This window comes from Poromitra crassiceps (assembly GCF_964638095.1).
Source record: "Poromitra crassiceps genome assembly, chromosome: 21".
Lineage (NCBI taxonomy): Eukaryota > Metazoa > Chordata > Actinopteri > Beryciformes > Melamphaidae > Poromitra > Poromitra crassiceps.
In genome coordinates, this window is record NC_139638.1 from 16,926,747 (window position 1) to 16,947,067 (window position 20,321).

General features: G+C 46.3%; 1 protein-coding gene across 1 annotated transcript; it reads left to right on the top strand.

Moving 5' to 3' along the window:
* Positions 1-678: 678 nt before the first annotated feature.
* inpp5ja (inositol polyphosphate-5-phosphatase Ja) lies at positions 679-19,301 on the top strand (the record flags this gene model as incomplete). The annotated part of the gene is made up of 13 exons (XM_083657350.1): positions 679-974; positions 3,903-4,532; positions 10,601-10,708; positions 10,899-11,007; positions 11,958-12,074; positions 13,668-13,843; positions 14,660-14,771; positions 16,860-16,969; positions 17,085-17,295; positions 17,778-17,915; positions 18,044-18,109; positions 18,204-18,308; positions 18,822-19,301. 13 exons carry the CDS (start codon positions 679-681, stop codon positions 19,299-19,301), a joined length of 2,658 nt encoding a protein of 885 aa, XP_083513476.1.
* Positions 19,302-20,321: the final 1,020 nt, after the last annotated feature.

Here is a 20,321-nt window from a genome sequence, read left to right on the forward strand (position 1 = left end):
CTAAAACTAGCAATGTACCCAGCCCGCCATTGCCCAGGTTAAAAGACTTCTCCTCTGTATCTCTCATCTACTCCCTGCTCCATGCCCTGCTGTCAGCTGCACCAGATCAGCACCAGATCACCCCAGGTCAATGGATCTCAGGACATTCCAGGTGGGTCCAGGACTTTCCAACCTGCCCATGACCTTGCCCGGATCATAACCCACCACCATGCAACATTTCAGACCAATCCTACCTGGCGTGTGGGCGTGCATTACAGATACAGATACAGACACATACAGACAGACAACTTCAACTTTATTATATTAATGTACCCGGCGTTGCCTGGGATAAATAGGCACAATGCTTCTGCTTCTCCTCTGTGATATAGCGATTTTCAAGGAGTCAAAGATGCTTTACACTATACAGTGATGATAAGGATAGTGCAACAGACAATGGACATACATGACACAGACACATGGGATAGGTGGGGCCTTGGGGGGGGGACTTAAGAGAAGGTGAAAGAAAAGAGATGGGTCTTGAAGCGGGATTGAAAATCATAAAGAACTCTGATTCTCTGATGTCAGGGGGGAGGGACTTCCAGAGCCTGATGTCAGGGGGGGAGGGACTTCCAGAGCCTGATGTCAGGGGGGAGGGACTTCCAGAGCCTGATGTTAGGGGGGGGGGACTTCCAGAGCCTGATGTCAGGGGGGAGGGACTTCCAGAGCCTGATGTCAAGGGGGAGGGACTTCCAGAGCCTGATGTCAGGGGGGAGGGACTTCCAGAGCCTGATGTTAGGGGGGAGGGACTTCCAGAGCCTGATGTCAGGGGGGAGGGACTTCCAGAGCCTGGTGTCAGGGGGGAGGGACTTCCAGAGCCTGGTGTCAGGGGGGAGGGACTTCCAGAGCCTGATGTCAGGGGGGAGGGACTTCCAGAGCCTGGTGTCAGGGGGGAGGGACTTCCAGAGCATGGGAGCATCATCATGTTTCCATCAAAGGTTTGTGCAATATATTACAGTAGTTATGACAATGTTATGACCTTATGATGAAAACGAGCTAAAGCATATGTCATTGTCCTCACCTCATGCATTTCAGGGTCAACTTCCTGTTTAATGCTTGATATATATATATATATATATATATATATATATATATATATATATATATATATATATATATATATATATATATAGGCCTATATGTATATATATTTAGAACACGGCTCTCTTGAATACTCTATTCTGATTGGTCAATCAACAAGATTCACCGGTCATTATTTCTCGACAACCGACCACTGCTCTGCCACACCTGGATTAATCAGTTGATAAGAGCCTTTTGTCAGCAAACACTACTAATTAGGCCAAAGTTGCAGCTGTGGTGTCTTGTGTGCCAACTAGGAATGAAACCGCTTTGTCATTGAAAACGCTATTAAAAAATCTATTTGAATAATTATTTTTGTCAGATTATTGAATGATTTAGTTGTAGGCCGTGTTCTAAGCGGGATAATGTATAGTGAGCTGCGCGTCGGGCTCAATCATTCACCTGTCGGTCATTATTTCGCCAGTAATCACCGGCTCACAATACATTATCCCTTACATATACAATCTCACGCACAACGCGCGCCCGATTTCTAGGGTGGAGACTCAAGCAAAGTTAAGTCAAACTGAACTTCAGCTCATTTGAGCTTGATGATCTGGCTCAGCAGGTTTTCTGGCTCTTGGAGCTTGGTGCCTCTCAGCAGAAGTTATGACATCACTGATGATGCCACTATTGATTTATAACATCACAGATGATGTCACAATGCATGAGTAGAGAGGCAGTTGGGCAATCGGCCCTCCAATTATATTAGCCTAGAGAAAGTTATGCCATCACTGATGATGTCAATGTTTGGATTTATGACATCACAGATGATGTCACAATGCATGAGTATGAGAGGCACAGACACACAACTTCCACTTTATCATGAAGATAAGATGCCTATAGGCTATATTTTGAAATAAAAGTAGGCTATCAAATCAAATAGGAACAACCTTACAAACTGCATGGTCCAGCATGGAGTGCTCTTGCGCAGCGCCATGTGATAAAGGTGTCATTAACGTCACGCCTGCTGCCAGCCTGACATTTTAATTCTTGACGTTGGGATTAGTGACGTCATTGATGATAGGACAGATGCGCAGTTATTTATAGCACAATACAGAGAGTCGCACGCCGGCAGCAGATTTTGTTTTGATCCCACACTGCCGTCACACCTCTCGCGGTGCTGCTGTGTGTGTGTGAGTGCTGTGTGTGCCGGTGTGGTCCAGAGCAGGTGCCAGCTGCTCGGTCAGCTGAGCTGCAGCGCATATAGGTAGGGCTATGACGTTATCAATAATCGCGCTGAATTGTAGCCAACATCAACATAAAAATGCGAGCTGGATCCAGACCAGACACATCGAGCGTGACGCTTCTTCCTCTCGTAGCAGCTGAGCTGATGATGTGACGGATACAGTCGCTGTCCAAGGTACCCGTCGGGTCTCATCATCACTCCATGCGGGCTGCCTGATGATCGATTCAGGCTACACACACACACTGATCGACCTTGACCTGTGGATCTGTGAGCTCACTTTGCGGTTCACCTTGGAAAACGCATGAAAGGTAACACAAACGATGTTTCACAAGGTCTGTGTAACGCGGACAGCTCCCCCTGTAGGGCAGACTATGTGGTTTATGTTGTTGTGTATCGTTGGTGTTGTTGTTGTTGTTGTTGTTGTTGTTGTTGTTGTTGTTGTTGCATGAAAAATTGTGCTTTGTGGTCTAGACATTTTTTTCTCGAGTCCTGTCAAAATAATAGCTAGATGCTTTTCCACTCAGGTCGTTCAGACGACATGCAGGTGTATATAGCCTATAGCTACTCTATCCGTAACGCTGACTTCTGCCCTCTCAGCACTCAAAGTTACCTTTCTACTTTCTAAAGTGGTTTTGATGCAAGCTCAAAGCTGTCTTTTGCAGGCTACTTACTGTGGTCAGATACAATTTTCAGTTACCAACACATCCTCACATTTGTATCTCATGAATAAGTAAAGGCGTTGTATCATTTCTGTGTGGGAGCCGGGGAGATCGACAAAATGGTCTATGAGGCCCATATCTGTGCCTGCCACTGTCCTCCTAGAGGTTGGAGTGAGGCAAGGTCCTTTCAGCCATCATGCATCTATCGTGTGACCTATCTGTTGACATTGTTGTCTCATCTCATGCAGACACCGTGTCTGAGATGATGGTTCATGGTTTCTTAACAGGTGGGGAGGGATGGAGAGAGAGAAACACAGAGAGAGATGAAGAGTAGAGGCCATTAGTGAGGCTCAGTGGTATGGAAGACTTTGAACCACAAAGCACTTTAAACTCCCACCCTACCACCCCTATCATGTCTTTCTCATAGAGCTGTCTCTCACTGGTTTACTGGCTGCTCGGTCTTCTGGTCTAAGATCTAAGATCTCACCACCTGTTTGTGTTACAGTCTTATCGTTCCCCCATAAAAAATATGTTTTTACATGGTGTTGGTTCATTTTATTTGTGTGTAGTGTATTAGCCACATAGATAGATAGATAGATAGATAGATAGGTAGATAGATAGATAGATAGGTAGATAGATAGATAGATAGATAGATAGATAGATAGATAGATAGATAGATAGATAGATAGATAGATAACTTGCATCACATTTATTTACTATGATGCCCTGTGTTCAAGGACTTTCTGATTGATTGTAGAGAAGATCTGTGAACCAGGAAAAGACAAGTGCAGAGGTGGTGAAGGGCAAAACAACAAAGGTCTCTCATGTCCTTCTCCTCTGGGATCGTCTGTTGTCTCCCTGCAACCTACACTGTCTTATTTTTATCTCACAACATGGTCTCCTCCTGTAACCTCTTAGTATCCCTATGCTGCATCCTGCAGGTTGATGGATCGGATGCAGCAGAAACTATTCGGTACCGACCCGGCCCGGCCCAGAGCGCAAGCGGGACACCATGCGTTCGCCGAGGCCGCTCCGCCGCCATCACAGCTGGGGGTGCAGGTATCCCCTCTCAACAGCCCCTCGGGAGCGCACAAGAGATCGCCTCGACTGAGCCCGGTGCAGGCTGCCGGTGCACACGCTAAACCGACAGAGCAGATGCAGTCGGACCGCGCCAGGTCTGCTAGCATTAGCCGACCCAGGCCAACCGCTCTGGGAACCAAACCTTCCCCGAAAGCAACCAGAGTCTCAGAAGACCCCTCCTCCAGGCATATGGACTCGATACCGGTGTGCATCCCCGGACCCCAGAGTGCCAACGCCCTGTCGCAGTCCCCCACAGAGTCGTCTGTCCCTCGTCACAGCCCTCAGTCTCCTCACAGCCCTCAGCCTTACACCGGCCAGCCTTACCTGAGCCCCCCTCCCAACCGACACCCGCCTCAGCCCAACCCCGGCCTGCCTTCCACCCTCAGCCCCAAATCCTGCCCGGCTCCTCAGCCTCAGAGGACACCTTCACCTGGGAGCACAGCAGAGAGCCACACACAGATGCAGTCAGGGGGAGAGACCAATGAGTTCAGGTGAGACGCATGCAGTCAGGTAACCTTGCTTGCAAGATGGATAACCTCGCGAGATCAAAAGAGATTCTCTCGACGTAATCCATCTTGTCATGCACAGGCAGTTAGGATGATTGGTCGAACCATGGCCGGCTCGACGAATCAGCGGCAGCTGTGTGACGCTACTGAGAAGCGTCTGGGCAAGTAGTGGGTACATGGTCTTTGTAGTTCTTTTCACTCGTCAACATGGCTGCCGCCGCGGAAGTTGTTTCTCGACTGGACAGCATTTCCAAGATATCAAAACGTTTATTAATCCAATCCAATTATGAATCGCTCATGCGTTAGTTTGTGGAAATTCCCGTGCAATAATCATAACTCTGGCCCCAGCCCACATCACTCTAGCCGGAGCACATGTTAGCATACATTAGCTTCCACAAAACACACACACAAAGCTGCACAAAAGCGCTTTACGTTGTTATACGGAGATAGCGAGGCAGCATAGTAAATAAACACACGTGGCACTGCGCTCCATTTTCATCAATGAACTATTAATAGCGCAAGGGACGGCCACTCGTCAATTCACTGCGCGTAGCCAAACACTCCTGGCTGCTGTTAGCCGCTAATTAGCAACAAACATTTCAACAGGCTCATACCCCGGTCGCAAACGTTACGTCAGAGGCATGGCGATCTGATTGGTTGAAGTTAACACGCACCAGCGGTGATAGACAGATGGGTCATCCAATCACCTCAAGTTTCAATACTTTATTGCCATTCAACATCGTTGATAGGAATTTGGTTTAGTGAGCTCAATCACAGAACACAGCAAAACATGAAGACATACAATTCCCCTCACATACTGTACGATGCACACATTCCGACAAAAAAAAAGAGATAAAAGTGACAAAATGCATAAAGTACAAAATACAATTTTACCAAAGTAAAACAACACTCCCACAGGGAGGTTACGGAACCACGACCAGCTGTGGTAAGTTAAGATAATATACGTTAAAATTAAGTGCTGTCACACAGAATATCTGTCTGTGTCAGACTTGAATAGAGCCTGCAGCACATTAAGAGTTGAGAGCACGGACAGCCTCGGGGTAGGTGCTGTTACAAAACCTAGCTGTTCTGCTTTTGATACTTCTCAACCTTTTAAAAGAAGGAAGAAAATTAAAAAGATAATTGGCAGGGTGAGAAGGGTCCCTGAGAATATTTTGTCCCTTTTTCTTGAGTCTGTTGGAGTAGATCTCAGTAAGGGACGGGAGCTCCTGTCCTATGATTTTGGAGGCCGTACGCACTGTTCTGTTCAGGCGTTTCCTATCCTGAGCCGAGCTGTTTCCGTACCAGACGGTTATTCCAAAAGTGAGGATGCTCTCAATACCTGCACGGTAAAATTGCATCATTCCCTCACGAGAAATAGAAAACTTTTTCAACTGTCTTAAAAAGAAGAGCCTCTGTTGTGCCTTCTTCAGCACTTTTGTCGTGTTGACCTCCCACTTTAAAGTGGAGGAGACGGTGATGCCCAGGAACTTGTAGTGCTCCACCTGTTCAATTTCCTGGCCATTTATGACCAGAGGAAGGTGGCCATCATGGCTCTTACGGAAGTCCACGACTACTTCTTTTGTTTTGGAGGCATTCAACTCCAAGTTGTTAGCTGCACACCATACTGCTAATGCTGAGACCTCATTCCTGTAAGCTGTTTCATTGTTGTTAGAGATAAGCCCCACCAATGTGGTATCATCGGCAAACTTAAACATTTTAACAGACGAGGAGTGGGAAACACAGTCGTTTGTGTAGATAGAGTACAACAAAGGGGACAAAACGCAACCCTGGGGGGCCCCAGTATTAACAGTCAAAGACTTGGAGAACTTATTACCAACTCTGACCACCTGCGTCCTCCCCTGCAGGAAGTTCACTATCCAATTACACAGGGATTTTTGGACTCCTAGTTGAAGAAGTTTGTCATGCAGCCTGGATGGTAAGATCGTATTAAATGCAGAGCTGTAGTCAACAAACAGGACTCTGGCATACGTGGCTGGTGCCTCAAGATGTTGGAAAACGGAGTGCAAGCATAGTGACACTGCATCGTCAACAGACCTTTTCGCCCTGTATGCAAACTGATAGGGCTCGAGAACAACAGCATCAGACAAGTGATTACAGACAAGGCGCTCAAAGACTTTCATTATTACAGATGTTAGCGCGACAGGTCTGTAGTCATTCAAACAGTTAGGATTGGATTTTTTGGGCACAGGGACAATAACAGCAGTCTTAAAACATGCGGGGACCCTCTGCTCTGAAAGAGACCGGTTAAAAATGTGAGTTAAAATAGGCGCCAGGCCATCTGCACACCCTTTCAAGGTAGCAGGTGAGATGAGGTCAGGGCCTGCAGCCTTCCTAGTATTCTGCTTACGCAGAAGGTTCCTAACCTCATGCTCAGTGATCACAAAAGGAGGTGTAGCATCCTCAGGAGGCGGTGAAGAAAGATGAGGCAGAGGGGCTGAGCTGGTGTCAAATCTGCAGTAGAATTTATTCAGCTCATCAGGCAAATTAGGGTCAGGATCTATGGTGACCGATTTTGTTTTATAGTTAGTAATTAACTGCATGCCTTTCCACATGCTCCTGTTGTCATTAGAGTTTAGCTTACTTTCAAGTTTGTTTTTATACTGTATCTTGGCTCTACTCACTGCCTTCTTTAGTTCATACTTGCATGCTTTGTAGAGATCAGTGTCGCCTGATTTAAAAGCAACATTTTTCTTCTTCCATAGATCTTTGATGCCCTTACTGAACCATGGTTTATTATTACTATAGACTGTAACTGACTTAGATGGGATACAAACATCTTCAACAAATTTTATATAAGATGTGACCGCATCGGTAAAAGAGTCCAAATCATTATTTGCCTCTTTAAATGTGTCCCAGTTTGTTGACAGAAGACAGTCATTCAACCTGTCAATGTTCTCAGGAGACCACTGCTTGACCATCCTCTTGCAAGGCTTCACAGTCTTTAGTCTCTGGCGATATTTGGGGATCAGAAAGACCGTGTTGTGATCGGATTCTCCGAGTGGAGCTCTCACCACTGTGTGAAAGGCCCGTGAGATGACACAGAGACATTGGTCAAGTGTTTTGTTGCCTCTCGTAGCAGCAGAGATCTGCTCCTTGTAGCTTGGAAGTACTTTCCTCAGGCGTACATGATTAAAATCGCCCAACACCAGAATTACCGAGTCTGGGTTAGAGTTTTCTAGGTCCATGATATGGGTCGCAAGCTGCTGAGCGGCAGCCGTGGCTGAAGCCTGAGGAGGAATGTAGACCGCTACCAGGATATAACATGCACCTGACAAGTAGCTTGGAAAAAGTGCCCGCCTCCGTCAGCGGGTCGGGTTACTGCATTCCCAGATCGACTGGTTTAGTGAAACGTAAATGTGGAGCTAAACCATCCATCTGGCAGCGTCAGGTTAGCAGTCAGGGGGAGAGACCATTGAGTTCAGGTGAGACACATGCAGTCAGGGGGAGAGACCAATGAGTTCAGGTGAGACACATGCAGTCAGGGGGAGAGACCAATGAGTTCAGGTGAGACGCATGCAGTCAGGGGGAGAGACCAATGAGTTCAGGTGAGACGCATGCAGTCAGGGGGAGAGACCAATGAGTTCAGGTGAGACGCATGCAGTCAGGGGGAGAGACCAATGAGTTCAGGTGAGACACATGCAGTCAGGGGGAGAGACCAATGAGTTCAGGTGAGACACATGCAGTCAGGGGGAGAGACCAATGAGTTCAGGTGAGACACATGCAGTCAGGGGGAGAGACCAATGAGTTCAGGTGAGACACATGCAGTCAGGGGGAGAGACCAATGAGTTCAGGTGAGACACATGCAGTCAGGGGGAGAGACCAATGAGTTCAGGTGAGACGCCTGCAGTCAGGGGGAGAGACCAATGAGTTCAGGTGAGACACATGCAGTCAGGGGGAGAGACCAATGAGTTCAGGTGAGACACATGCAGTCAGGGGGAGAGACCAATGAGTTCAGGTGAGATGCCTGCAGTCAGGGGGAGAGACCAATGAGTTCAGTTGAGATGCATGCAGTCAGTGGGAGAGACCAATGAGTTCAGGTGAGACACATGCAGTCAGGGGGAGAGACCAATGAGTTCAGGTGAGACACATGCAGTCAGGGGGAGAGACCAATGAGTTCAGGTGAGACACATGCAGTCAGGGGGAGAGACCAATTTTTTATTTTTATTTTTATTTAACCTTTATTTAACCAGATAAGACATTTGAGATACAATATCTCTTTTGCGAATGTGATCTGGCCAAGAAGGCAGCAATTACAAGCCAGGTTACAATCAACATAAATTACAGTAAATAAAAGGAAACATAAAAACAGGGCTATAAAGCTGAAACATTTCACACAGAGAGAGACCAATGAGTTCAGGTGAGACACATGCAGTCAGGGGGAGAGACCAATGAGTTCAGGTGAGACACATGCAGTCAGGGAGAGAGACCAATGAGTTCAGGTGAGACACATGCAGTCAGAGGGAGAGACCAATGAGTTCAGGTGAGACACATGCAGTCAGGGGGAGAGACCATTGAGTTCAGGTGAGACACATGCAGTCAGGGGGAGAGACCATTGAGTTCAGGTGAGACACATGCAGTCAGGGGGAGAGACCAATGAGTTCAGGTGAGACACATGCAGTCAGCTGGGGAGACCAATGAGTTCAGGTGAGACACATGCAGTCAGGGGGACAGACCAATGAGTTCAGGTGAGACACATGCAGTCAGCTGGGGAGACCAATGAGTTCAGGTGAGACACATGCAGTCAGGGGGAGAGACCAATGAGTTCAGGTGAGACACATGCAGTCAGCTGGGGAGACCAATGAGTTCAGGTGAGACACATGCAGTCAGCTGGGGAGACCAATGAGTTCAGGTGAGACACATGCAGTCAGGGGGACAGACCAATGAGTTCAGGTGAGACACATGCAGTCAGCTGGGGAGACCAATGAGTTCAGGTGAGACACATGCAGTCAGCTGGGGAGACCAATGAGTTCAGGTGAGACACATGCAGTCAGCTGGGGAGACCAATGAGTTCAGGTGAGACACATGCAGTCAGGGGTAGAGACCATTGAGTTCAGGTGAGACGCATAGTAATCATGCCTTTGAAGAAAGAACACGCTGTTCAGGTTAGTCAGCCTCTGTCTTTTTCACACAGGTTCAGATTCTGTTGTTGCCTTGGCGTATATTGTTCCCTTATGTCTAAATACAGCTGCAGAAAAGTGCGAACTGCAGTCAGTGGCTGTGTAGGAAAGCTGAGGCATGCCAGAACATGTCACAATCATGAATCAACCAAAGCTAAGCTATCAAAGCTAAGTGTTTCACTGAGAGCGTTGCGAACCTGACAGAGAGACACAAGCACATTCTCTTGGCAGAGCTCCCAGAAACATTTCCTTTTGTGGTCCCTTCTCCCATAAACAAAGGCTGCTCGTAAAAACTCAGTTTAAACTTCTAAAGCTATATGTTTATAATGGATAAGCTATCCCAAAATTAACTTCAGATGATTATAATATTGCATTAAACTCGGATAGTGCAAACCACCTCCAACGATGTGCAATTCTCAAACTTGCTGCTACACCTGAAATACATCATTCCTATCACTTCAGTTTTGAGTTAAAACTATTTCTTGATCCTGCAGACATACTGTTAGGATTTGGAATAAAGTCTCTATCTCTGTTAGTTTCATAGTTAGGGCTAAAAAATATATATAATCGTCTAGTGGTTGAAATCAGAGATCTGGATCATCACCACTAAAATCAAATCAATTGTTCTTTTGGCTCAGGGAAATCCTTCATAGTTATATTAGATATGATATGAGATAGATAGCCAGATGGCAGTCAGACAGACAGGCAGACTAACAGGGGTAAATGTGTGGACATTGAACTTAGATTTCTGTCTTTTGTTTTTCCAGTGCTCCTGTGTGACACACACACACACACACACACACACACACACACACACACGCACACACACACACACACACACACACCCCTCCATGGATTATCTATACTGTATATTCATAATGCATCATTCCTGGTTATGCTATTCTTTGACAGGGTGTACATAGTCACATGGAACGTGGGATCAGCTGTTCCTCCAGATGACATCACCTCCCTGTTTGGACCAAACGTCTCTGACGGCAGCGTCGACATGTTTATCATTGGGTAAGCAAAGCAAAGCATTTCCGCCAATCTCAGCTCTCCCAGAGAAACACCCCTCTGCATCCACTCAGTCATATCTGTGCTCTCCTGCTACCTATACCACTGTCCACGCACTCATCATTATTCTATTATTTGTATTGTCCCCTTTTCTCTGGCTAATTATATTTTTGCACTTTCTGGCCTCATCCTCCAGCCTGCAGGAAGTTAACTCCATGATAAACAAACGGCTGAAAGAGGCTCTGTTCACGGACCAGTGGAGTGAGCTTTGCATGGACACGCTCTGTCCGTTTGGATATGTGCTGGTCAGTAAGGAGTTCAACATCTCTTCATACACGTTAGAGACTCTTGTGACGCACAACTGCTCAACTGCGGCATGTGCAAAAGTGCATGCCAGTTGAGCAGGCGAGCACTAGGGATGAGTACCGAACTCGGTACTTTTACCGGTACCGAGTGAATGACGACGGTACTACCGAGAACCAGTTCACATAAAAACAAACGGTACCAAATTTCGGTACTTGAACGCATCTGAGTAATAGAAAGAGAGTGGGTAAAATAGAAATTCCGACGGAACCTTAAGGCAACACGCGAGAGCGCGTTACGTCAGTAGTGCACGCGGGATGCGCGAGCCACAGGCGAGCACACGAAGTGAAAAAACTGGTTTTTCACCTTTTTTTTAACGTACGTTGTTTAGATGTTGAAGAACGCACTCAATAGCCAACAACAGGATCATTAAATATGTATAATTTGGTAGCAAACTAAGCTTGTTCAGGGCAAACCAAGCTTGTTCACCAAGTTTCAGGACGATTTTCTCTGAATGTTTCTTTTAGGAGTAGGCTACGGACATTCTAAATAAGCATATTTCTTCCAATATTTTCAGATTTCAGTGTATGACATCATTCGAAATCTTACAATCTGCACTTTCATTCTGTAAAAGAAAAAAAGACGTTGGCCTATCTGTTACCCAAAACACCAGGCCCTGTCACACCATGTGAACTAGAACTAGCATTTCTAGCATAGCTTCTCTTGCTCACGCAGCTTACTCGCCCACAATTGTGTGCCGCGCGGAACCGCCACGCTGCCGGCCACCTTATTATAGTAGTGCGATGTTTTATATGACAAAATGTATTTTAGAATTATGTCCTATTTTATCATAATGAACGTGCAAATAAACTGAAACTGATGTATATTTTTAATGTTGAATTGTTTAATAACCTACATGTTTTTTTTTCTTTCTTCCATTCCACCCCTATAGGTGGCGTCCCAGCGCATGCAGGGAGTGCTACTGCTGGTTTTCTCTCAATTCTGCCACCTGCCATTTCTGAGAGGCGTGCAGACAGAAAGCACGCGCACAGGCCTGGGTGGATACTGGGTACGTGTCACGTGTCACGCATCACAGAGTACAGACGTGTCACGTGTCACAGAGTACAGACGTGTCACACATCACAGAGTACAGACGTGTCACGTTACGCATCACAGAGTACAGACGTGTCACGCATCACAGAGTACAGACGTGTCACGTGTCACAGAGTACAGACGTGTCACGCATCACAGAGTACAGACGTGTCACGTTACGCATCACAGAGTACAGACGTGTCACGCATCACAGAGTACAGACGTGTCACGCATCACAGAGTACAGACGTGTCACGCATCACAGAGTACAGACGTGTCACGCGTCACAGAGTACAGACGTGTCACGTTACGCATCCCAGAGTACAGACACAGAGACGAGCAGGGGTGGACTGGGATCATAATTCAGGCCGGGCAGTAGATACCAAGCAGGCCAGGCCGATACGGGCCGACGCGCGTGCCGGCATACGAAGGGCGGCGGCGAAAAAATTGGGCCGTTTGAAGCCCAATTTTGGTCATTTGAAGCCCAATTTGGGCCGTTTGAAGCCAGATTTGGGCCGTTTGAAGCCCAATTTGGGCCGAGTCCAATTTAAACCCTGAATAAAGTAATAAAACCACTAGTAAACCTGGCCTGCTGTTCAGTGAGTGGCCTGACTGTGGGCCCCAAACCCCCCCCCCCCCCCCCCCCTTTTTTTTTTTTTTGCAGGCCAGGCCAGGCCAGGCCAGGCCACCGGGCATTTGCCCGACGTGCCCGATTATGCAGTCCGCGCCTGGAGACGTGTCACGCATCACAGAGTACAGACACAGAGACCAAACAGATTGTAAAGCGGGGGGGGGCGCGTGTGTTTGTGTCTGTGTGGGTGGGTGGTGTGTGTGCGTGCTACCTGTCAGCAGGCGCGTGCATGAGTGCATACGTGTGTGTGTGTGTGTGTGTGTGTGTGTGTGTGTGTGTGTGTGTGACCTTCCCGTGCGTGTTGATGATGTCAGCATCACCCCCTGGCTGCTGCTGGTGCAGTCTCCTTCTCTTTGAGGTCAGTGCAGCAGCTAAGCGAGGCTGTCTGGCTTTGTGGTTCTGTGATTCAGTGACTCCAGAACTTTGTCCTCCTCTCTCGTCCTGAGGGCCGATACGTGCCCCCCCCCACGTCGGTTTTTAATGTCACATGCAAACATGATAGGGATGTCACAATATATCGTCCCACGATATATCGCGATATCAAAATGTGACAATATGTATCGTTGAGATGAAATCTCATATCGCGAGAAAAAGAAGCTGAACATGGTGGCACTGATCTGCATCTGATTGCATGCTCGCTCTCCTTTTCATTGCTTTGTTTGAACAGACGAGGGACGTTACAGACACGGAGGATGAAAATGATGAAATGACTCAAATTAGCGTGGAGGATGCGCCCTCAACTTACAAATCGATCGCAAAAAAATATTGTTAAAATATCGCATCGTATCGTTATCGTGAACCCAATACCGTGTATCGTATCGTATCGTATCGTGAACTGAGTGTATCGTCACACCCCTAAAACATGATGTGTGAGGAATCCATTTCACATTGTGTTCTCTCCACTGGTCTCTCTACTGGTCTCTCTACTGGTCTCTCCAAGGGGAATAAAGGGGGCGTCAGTGCGAGGATGACACTGTTCGGCCACCCGGTGTGCTTCCTCAACTGTCACCTGCCAGCTCACATGAGGAACCTGGAGCAGCGCATGGAGGACTTTGAGAGCATCCTGCAGCAGCAGCAGTTTGAGGGAGGGACCGCCACCGGCGTGCTGGACCACGAGTAGGTCACATGCTTCTGACAGTGTCATATACAGTCGTAATTAGAGCCTGACCGATACTGGATTTTTGAGGCCGATGCCGATACCGATATTAGGGAGTAAAAAAATTCCGATACCGATAATATCGACCGATATTCTTTTTTTTGTTTTTTTGTTGTTGATATTTTTTATCAAATTTTTATCCCCCATTAGTGCTAATTTTTTATTTATTTATCCTGGTTGCTGCTCCACCCTCTGCCGATCTGGGGAGAGCCGAAAACTGGCTCCATGCTTCCACATGGGCAGTTAGCCAGCCGCTTTTTTTCACCTGACAGGGGAAGCTTCACCGGTAGGACATAGCACGTGGGAGGATCACGCTATTCCAACCAGTTCCCCTCCCTCCGAACAGGCGCCCTTAACGACCAGAGGAGGCACCACATCAGCAACCCTCAAATATCAAACACTTGACAAAGATATGAGTTGACATGAATTGAAATATGTAATGTAGGCAGGATATTTTACAGCTTATTAATAAACTCAATGGAATGAAACAGTAAACTTATCTGGGAATTTAATAATTATAAATAACTAGAAATACAAAAACACAATAGAACAAATAGTTAAGAAAAAATATCAAATATACACAACATGCTGTCTATAAGTTAAAAAAAAATGCAATATCGGCGCACCATATCGGCCGATACGATATATCGCCGATATATCGGCGAACCGATATATCGGTCGGGCTCTAGTCGTAATGATATGCACGCGGTTATAACTCTTCTTTTTGTCAGATCCTAGACTAAGTGAAATGTTTTTCCTCTGTCCCTGCACCCCAGTGTCGTGTTCTGGTTCGGGGATCTGAATTTCCGTATCGAAGACTACGACATCCATGTTGTGAAATGTGCCGTTGACAGCAACAAGCTGCCGCTGCTGTGGGAGCGAGACCAGGTGAGGCGGCGTTTTCATCTCCGCATTTACCCATAATGCAGTGGTTCTCAAAGTGGGGTCCGGGGACCACCGGGGGTGCTGGAGGGGGGTTCCAGGGGGTCCCCAGCAAATTGACGAATTGTTAATCTTCACCATTATTTCATTTACAAGACGGTTATTAAATAATGTAGAATAATGATTATTTTGATCATAGTTTCACTGTTTTCTCTCTACCTACAGTACAAATATTCTTGGAATTCGGGACAAAATCATATCGAGCAATAGAAATATTCTGGCATTTTGGTTCAAGTGACAACAACTCATCAAAGTGGGTCTGTGGCCCAAATGTGGACTAAATTAGGGGTCCTTGACAGGGGCGGTTTTAGCATCAGAGCTTTTGGTGGGCCGCTGAACCCCTAGGGGGGTCCGGGGGCATGCCCCCCCGGAAGAAAATTTTGTACAGTTTCAAGTAAAAATGGATCAAACTGGCGCACTTTGAGATCAAAATGAAGAGACTAGATCTATGAAGAACTACACACATCAATATCTTCTTTACCGTTCTGTGGTTTTACAGCGATGAAAAAATAATTGTTTCCCTATATATACTATATATATTCTGCATACAGGTTCTATATGGTAGAATTATGCTTGCATAAATAATACCAAAATCACTTCAGGGGAGTTTCAAGTAAAGTAACATTTTGCTTTGTAGGCAAAACAAAAGTAAAATTATATCAAAAGGGAACTTCCTAACTTATTGGCTGGAATAATATTCCGACAAGATAATAATATACTGTAAGCACTAAAGCAGGAGTTTGCAGTCAACTAGTTGAAATTAATATGTGGCAGTATTTGTGGGGGTCAAAATCTATGTAGGGTGTACCACCACAAATAGATCAGTGTATGGGAAACACTGACTATTAAATTGTGTGACTAGAAAGACACAAATACATCTGAGAAAATGTACTTTAATTTTGAACAACAGCACTACAACGGTGGCATTACAAATGGTATTATGAAATTATTGTGGGAAAAAACAAGATCTGACTGGTTGGAAGTTGGTAGGCTACCACCACCACAGCGTGCAAAAATAGGGAAAGAAGGAAAGAAAAGGGAATAGCATGCCATGCACGCATGTTAAGCTATCATCATCATCACATCAGACAGGCTGTGTAAAGCAGCCACTTGCGATTCTGAAGGGCTTAATTTCATTCAGATAACAAGGGACCCGTTTGAAAATATGTTTGTCACTTATGCCCATATGTTTCTCAAAAAACATTGCATCCATTTACACCCACTTTACTGCGAGCTAGCATGACATGGCTGGCTGGTGCCATGGTAGCCTACCTACCATCCTCCAGTCCACCTGTTTGTCTGGCAGGCACAGCCACAAGTTCTTTTGTTTAGCCTACGAAACAACGTTACGTGCTAATTTGCATATCAATATGCGCTAATTAAGTAACTACTAACGACTCTGACTGCTCAATGCTCACCTCACAGTTTCATTGATCATGAGTGGGGAGAACGATTGTGTGGACTGTGGAGGACCACTTCGCTGCTGTACTGTGTGTGACCTGTGTGAAGTGATGTGGGATTAGGCAGATAGATGGAGGAGGGAGCGCCTGCGCAGCCGCGGTTCTAGAAACTTTTCGGGTGGGCTGAACCCCCCTAAATGTTTGTCTCAGCCCACCCTAAGAACATAGAGGGGGGGGGGGAAACACGCACACAGTGCATTGAGTGTAGTCAGAAACTGCTACTAATGACCACCATGGATTTGGAGAGGGGGAAAAAAAAAAAAAAAAAAAAAAAAAAAAATTTTTTGCCTCTATTTATTTGGGTGGGCTGAGACTATTTTTGGGTGGGCTAAAGCCCACCCAAAAACGGCCTAGAACCGCCCCTGGTCCTTGATATAAATAAATGAATGAATTGAATGAAGGTGATATGAAAAAGGTTGAGAATCACTGGCCGAATGGATGTCTTTTACCTGCTCGCCTCTTGATCACCAACACTGCCAATAGAGGGCGCCAAAACACAAAATTACCCCTTCCTTCTGTCAGGTTGTATGAAACTCATCCAGGCATGTGTCCTCATCATTTGTCTGCTCAACAGCTCAACATAGCTAAAAGCACAGAGTCCATCCTGGATGGCTTCATGGAAGGGACGCTCAACTTCCCACCGACGTATAAGTTTGACGTGGGCACGCACACATACGACACCAGGTTTGTCCAGTCGTCTCCATGGCGATCGCTGTTTTAAGAGATTTTCTTTCGAGGATTATGCTTTTTTACTTGACCACGACTTCTGTTTGTCGCGTTCTCTTCTGTTCCCGGTTAGCACTAAGAAGAGGAAGCCTGCCTGGACAGATCGTATTCTCTGGCGCCATCGTAGCACCACCTCCGGGATTCCTACGCACAGCGCCGCCCTGCAGCGCGGGCTGACCTCGTGGTTGGGCGGGGCAACTAAAGTGACGCAGCACGCGTACCGCAGTCACATGGGCTACACTATCAGTGACCATAAGCCTGTCTCCGGCCTGTTTTCACTGCACGTGAGTTTAATATCTTTTATAATATCTTTAAGTATAATGTCTTTTTTTTTGTCTATCACACTATAACCCAATGTGTTATACCAGAGGCGCCCAGATTATTTCCTATGAAGGGCCGAAATTAATCTGGATTGATGGCCATGGGGCAAAAATCAATGTTGATGTTATGTGAAATGACATCAAATTATTTTATTTTATAGACAATTTATATTCTAAATCTAAAATAGGTCTTCTAGTTTCATGTGGTAAAAGTATCATCAAGCTAGCTTTAAAAATGAGCCCGCCACAGCCTCTGAAAGACAGTCATATTGGCCTTTTTCTTTCAAAACCATGGAGGGCCAAAACAAACTGAGCGAGGGCCAAGTTTGGCCCGCGGGCCCCCAAATTGGTCAGCCATGTGTTCTACATATTGACACTTTCCTCTCTATAGTTTGTTTGCTTGCTTTATTTTGATGTTTGTATCCCTTATATTCTCTTTCCTCTAGTTCCCGTTCAAGGTGGATACACCCCTGGTGGAACTGCACGTAATAAAGGCATGGACTAAAGTCTTGGACGCTACAGTCAGACTCACTGTGGCACCAACCTATCAGCGCAGCTCATGTGACTGGGTAGCAATATACAAGGTAAATCTGATTTACTTTTAGAGCGAATTAGATTCAATCAAAACACTCTCAAGCTAAATTCTTTATCATTTGGTGTCGTGGGCGTGGCCGGTATCAATATTTATCATTATTGCCATCTGTCTACGCAGGTTGGATTCAGGCATCACAAGGATTATGTAGCCTATGTGTGGGCCAAGGGAGATCATGTGACACAGGTGTGCAGAATACTCTTCCACACATTCAGAAGGTCTTTCTCTGTTTTGTGCCACAACTCACAGTTTATTTCCCTCTCTTCTTCTCTCCTCTCAGGTGACATTTACAGAAGAGGACTTGCCAAGGGATCCTGGGGAATACATCCTGGGCTACTACAGTCATAACTTCAACACTATTGTAGGAATGTCCTTACCCATCCAGGTAAAAAAAATAAACTGCCAGCAGTCAAGAGGAGAAAAAATAGGAATCTCACTTTTTAAGTCTTGATGATGAATAAATATACTTATATGGCAAGTCATTTGAACATTTAATAGCTAGATTGGATATGTATTGCAGATATCTCTAATTCAATTATTCCTATAGTCAAAAAGAAACATGTCAGATATCCACAACATCATTCTCCCTGTCCACAATTGTCATTCAATCTTTCTTGGACAATGACGTCACTTTTGCCCATGATGTGTATGGGGTTTCTCATTACAGTTATGTACAATTCATTTACAGATATCTTCAACTGAATTGTTTAAACCCCATACACATGAATGGCAAAAATAACGTCATTTGTCCTATAGGAAGAATGTCATTTTGGATATCTGAAATGTTCTTTTAGACCAGGAAAAATGATGTTATAGATATAGCTATCTCGAATGCCATAATAACACACCTCTTCACTGCCCTCTCTTGTACGCCCGTGTCCTCTCAAATCCTCCACAGATACGGATTCCGGTCCACAGCCCCACGGCGTGTCGCTCCGACAGCTCGGACGTCAGCTCGGAGGACGACAGCACCCTGGTCCTGCTGGCTCCGTGCTCCCGCAGCCCCAGCCCCAAAACGGGGAAACAGCGTCATCAGCGAGGCAGCCGCAGCCCGGCCGTGCCCGCTCGCTCCTCCTCCAACGCCCTCCCCGGGCTGCAGGGCCTCAGCCTCTGCCCGCCTCGCCCCAAAGACGCCCCCCAGCCGTGTAGCCGCTCGCCCGGCTCCGCCGCCAAGAAGGAGCGGCTGGTCTCCCCGGACGCCGTCCCCTCGCCCTCCTCCCTGAGCCCCCTCACTCCCCGCAGCCCCGTGTCTCCGGGCGGCGGGGTGACGGCCCCCGAGGCCCTGATCCACGCCATCCTGGGTGAACACAGAGCCGCTCAGGGCAGCAGCCCCACACCCAGCAGACAGTCAGGGAGAGCAGGGGAGATGGGTTTATGAGAGAGCGCCAGGGCTGCGACTAACGATTAGTTTCATTATAGATTAATCTATCGATTAGTGTCTTGACTAATCGATTAGTCATTGATCTGTAAAATGTCACAAAATAGTGAAGAGGTTGATTGCTTTTCCCCCAAAGCCCAAGATGACATCCTTAAATGTCTTCTTTTGTCCTGGCCAACAGTCCACAACCCAAAGCTAATTGTGATCAAAGACTACAGAAACCTGAAAGTCTCTTCACATTTAAGAAGCTGGAACGAGATTATTTTAGTATTTTTACCCCGTTTTCTTACAAATTAGTCTCAACGATTATTGATCAATTATAAAGAAATAGTTGGTGATTAATTTTGTTGATGGACTAATCGATTAATTGACTAATCGTTGCAGCTCTAGAGAGTACGTGCTCCCAGGCAATACCCATGCATCCAGAGACTAGTCTGACCCCACACTGTCACTGTGCTCATGCATCCAGAGGCTAGTCTGACCCCACACTGTCACTGTGCTCATGCATCCAGAGGCTAGTCTGACCCCACACTGTCACTGTGCTCATGCATCCAGAGGCTAGTCTGACCCCACACTGTCACTGTGCTCCTAGAGGCAGCACACGTTATGACTCGTAATGTAGTTCCGCAACATTCCGCATCGTAGCCCCGCCCGGTTCTCTATTCCTGAACTCAACTGACATCAGTGACTCCATCTCTTACACTATGTGTACTTTGGAGACTCCCAACAAGTGCTTTTATAGACTCTAATCTAATAATCTATATCATTATGTAAACAGACATGCTAAATGTGAAACCAAAGTCAGTCAGAGCAGATCTGAGATGGACATTATCCTTATATTATTGACAGAAATGGATCCGTGACAATAATCTTCTATCAAAATCAGGACCCTGGACTGATGTTGTGTAACACCTCAGAAGTATTGATGGTATCATAGTTCACATATTGGTGTGTGTGTGTGTGTGTGTGTGTGTGTGTGTGTGTGTGCGTGTGCGTGCGTCTGTGTGTGTGCGCGTGCGT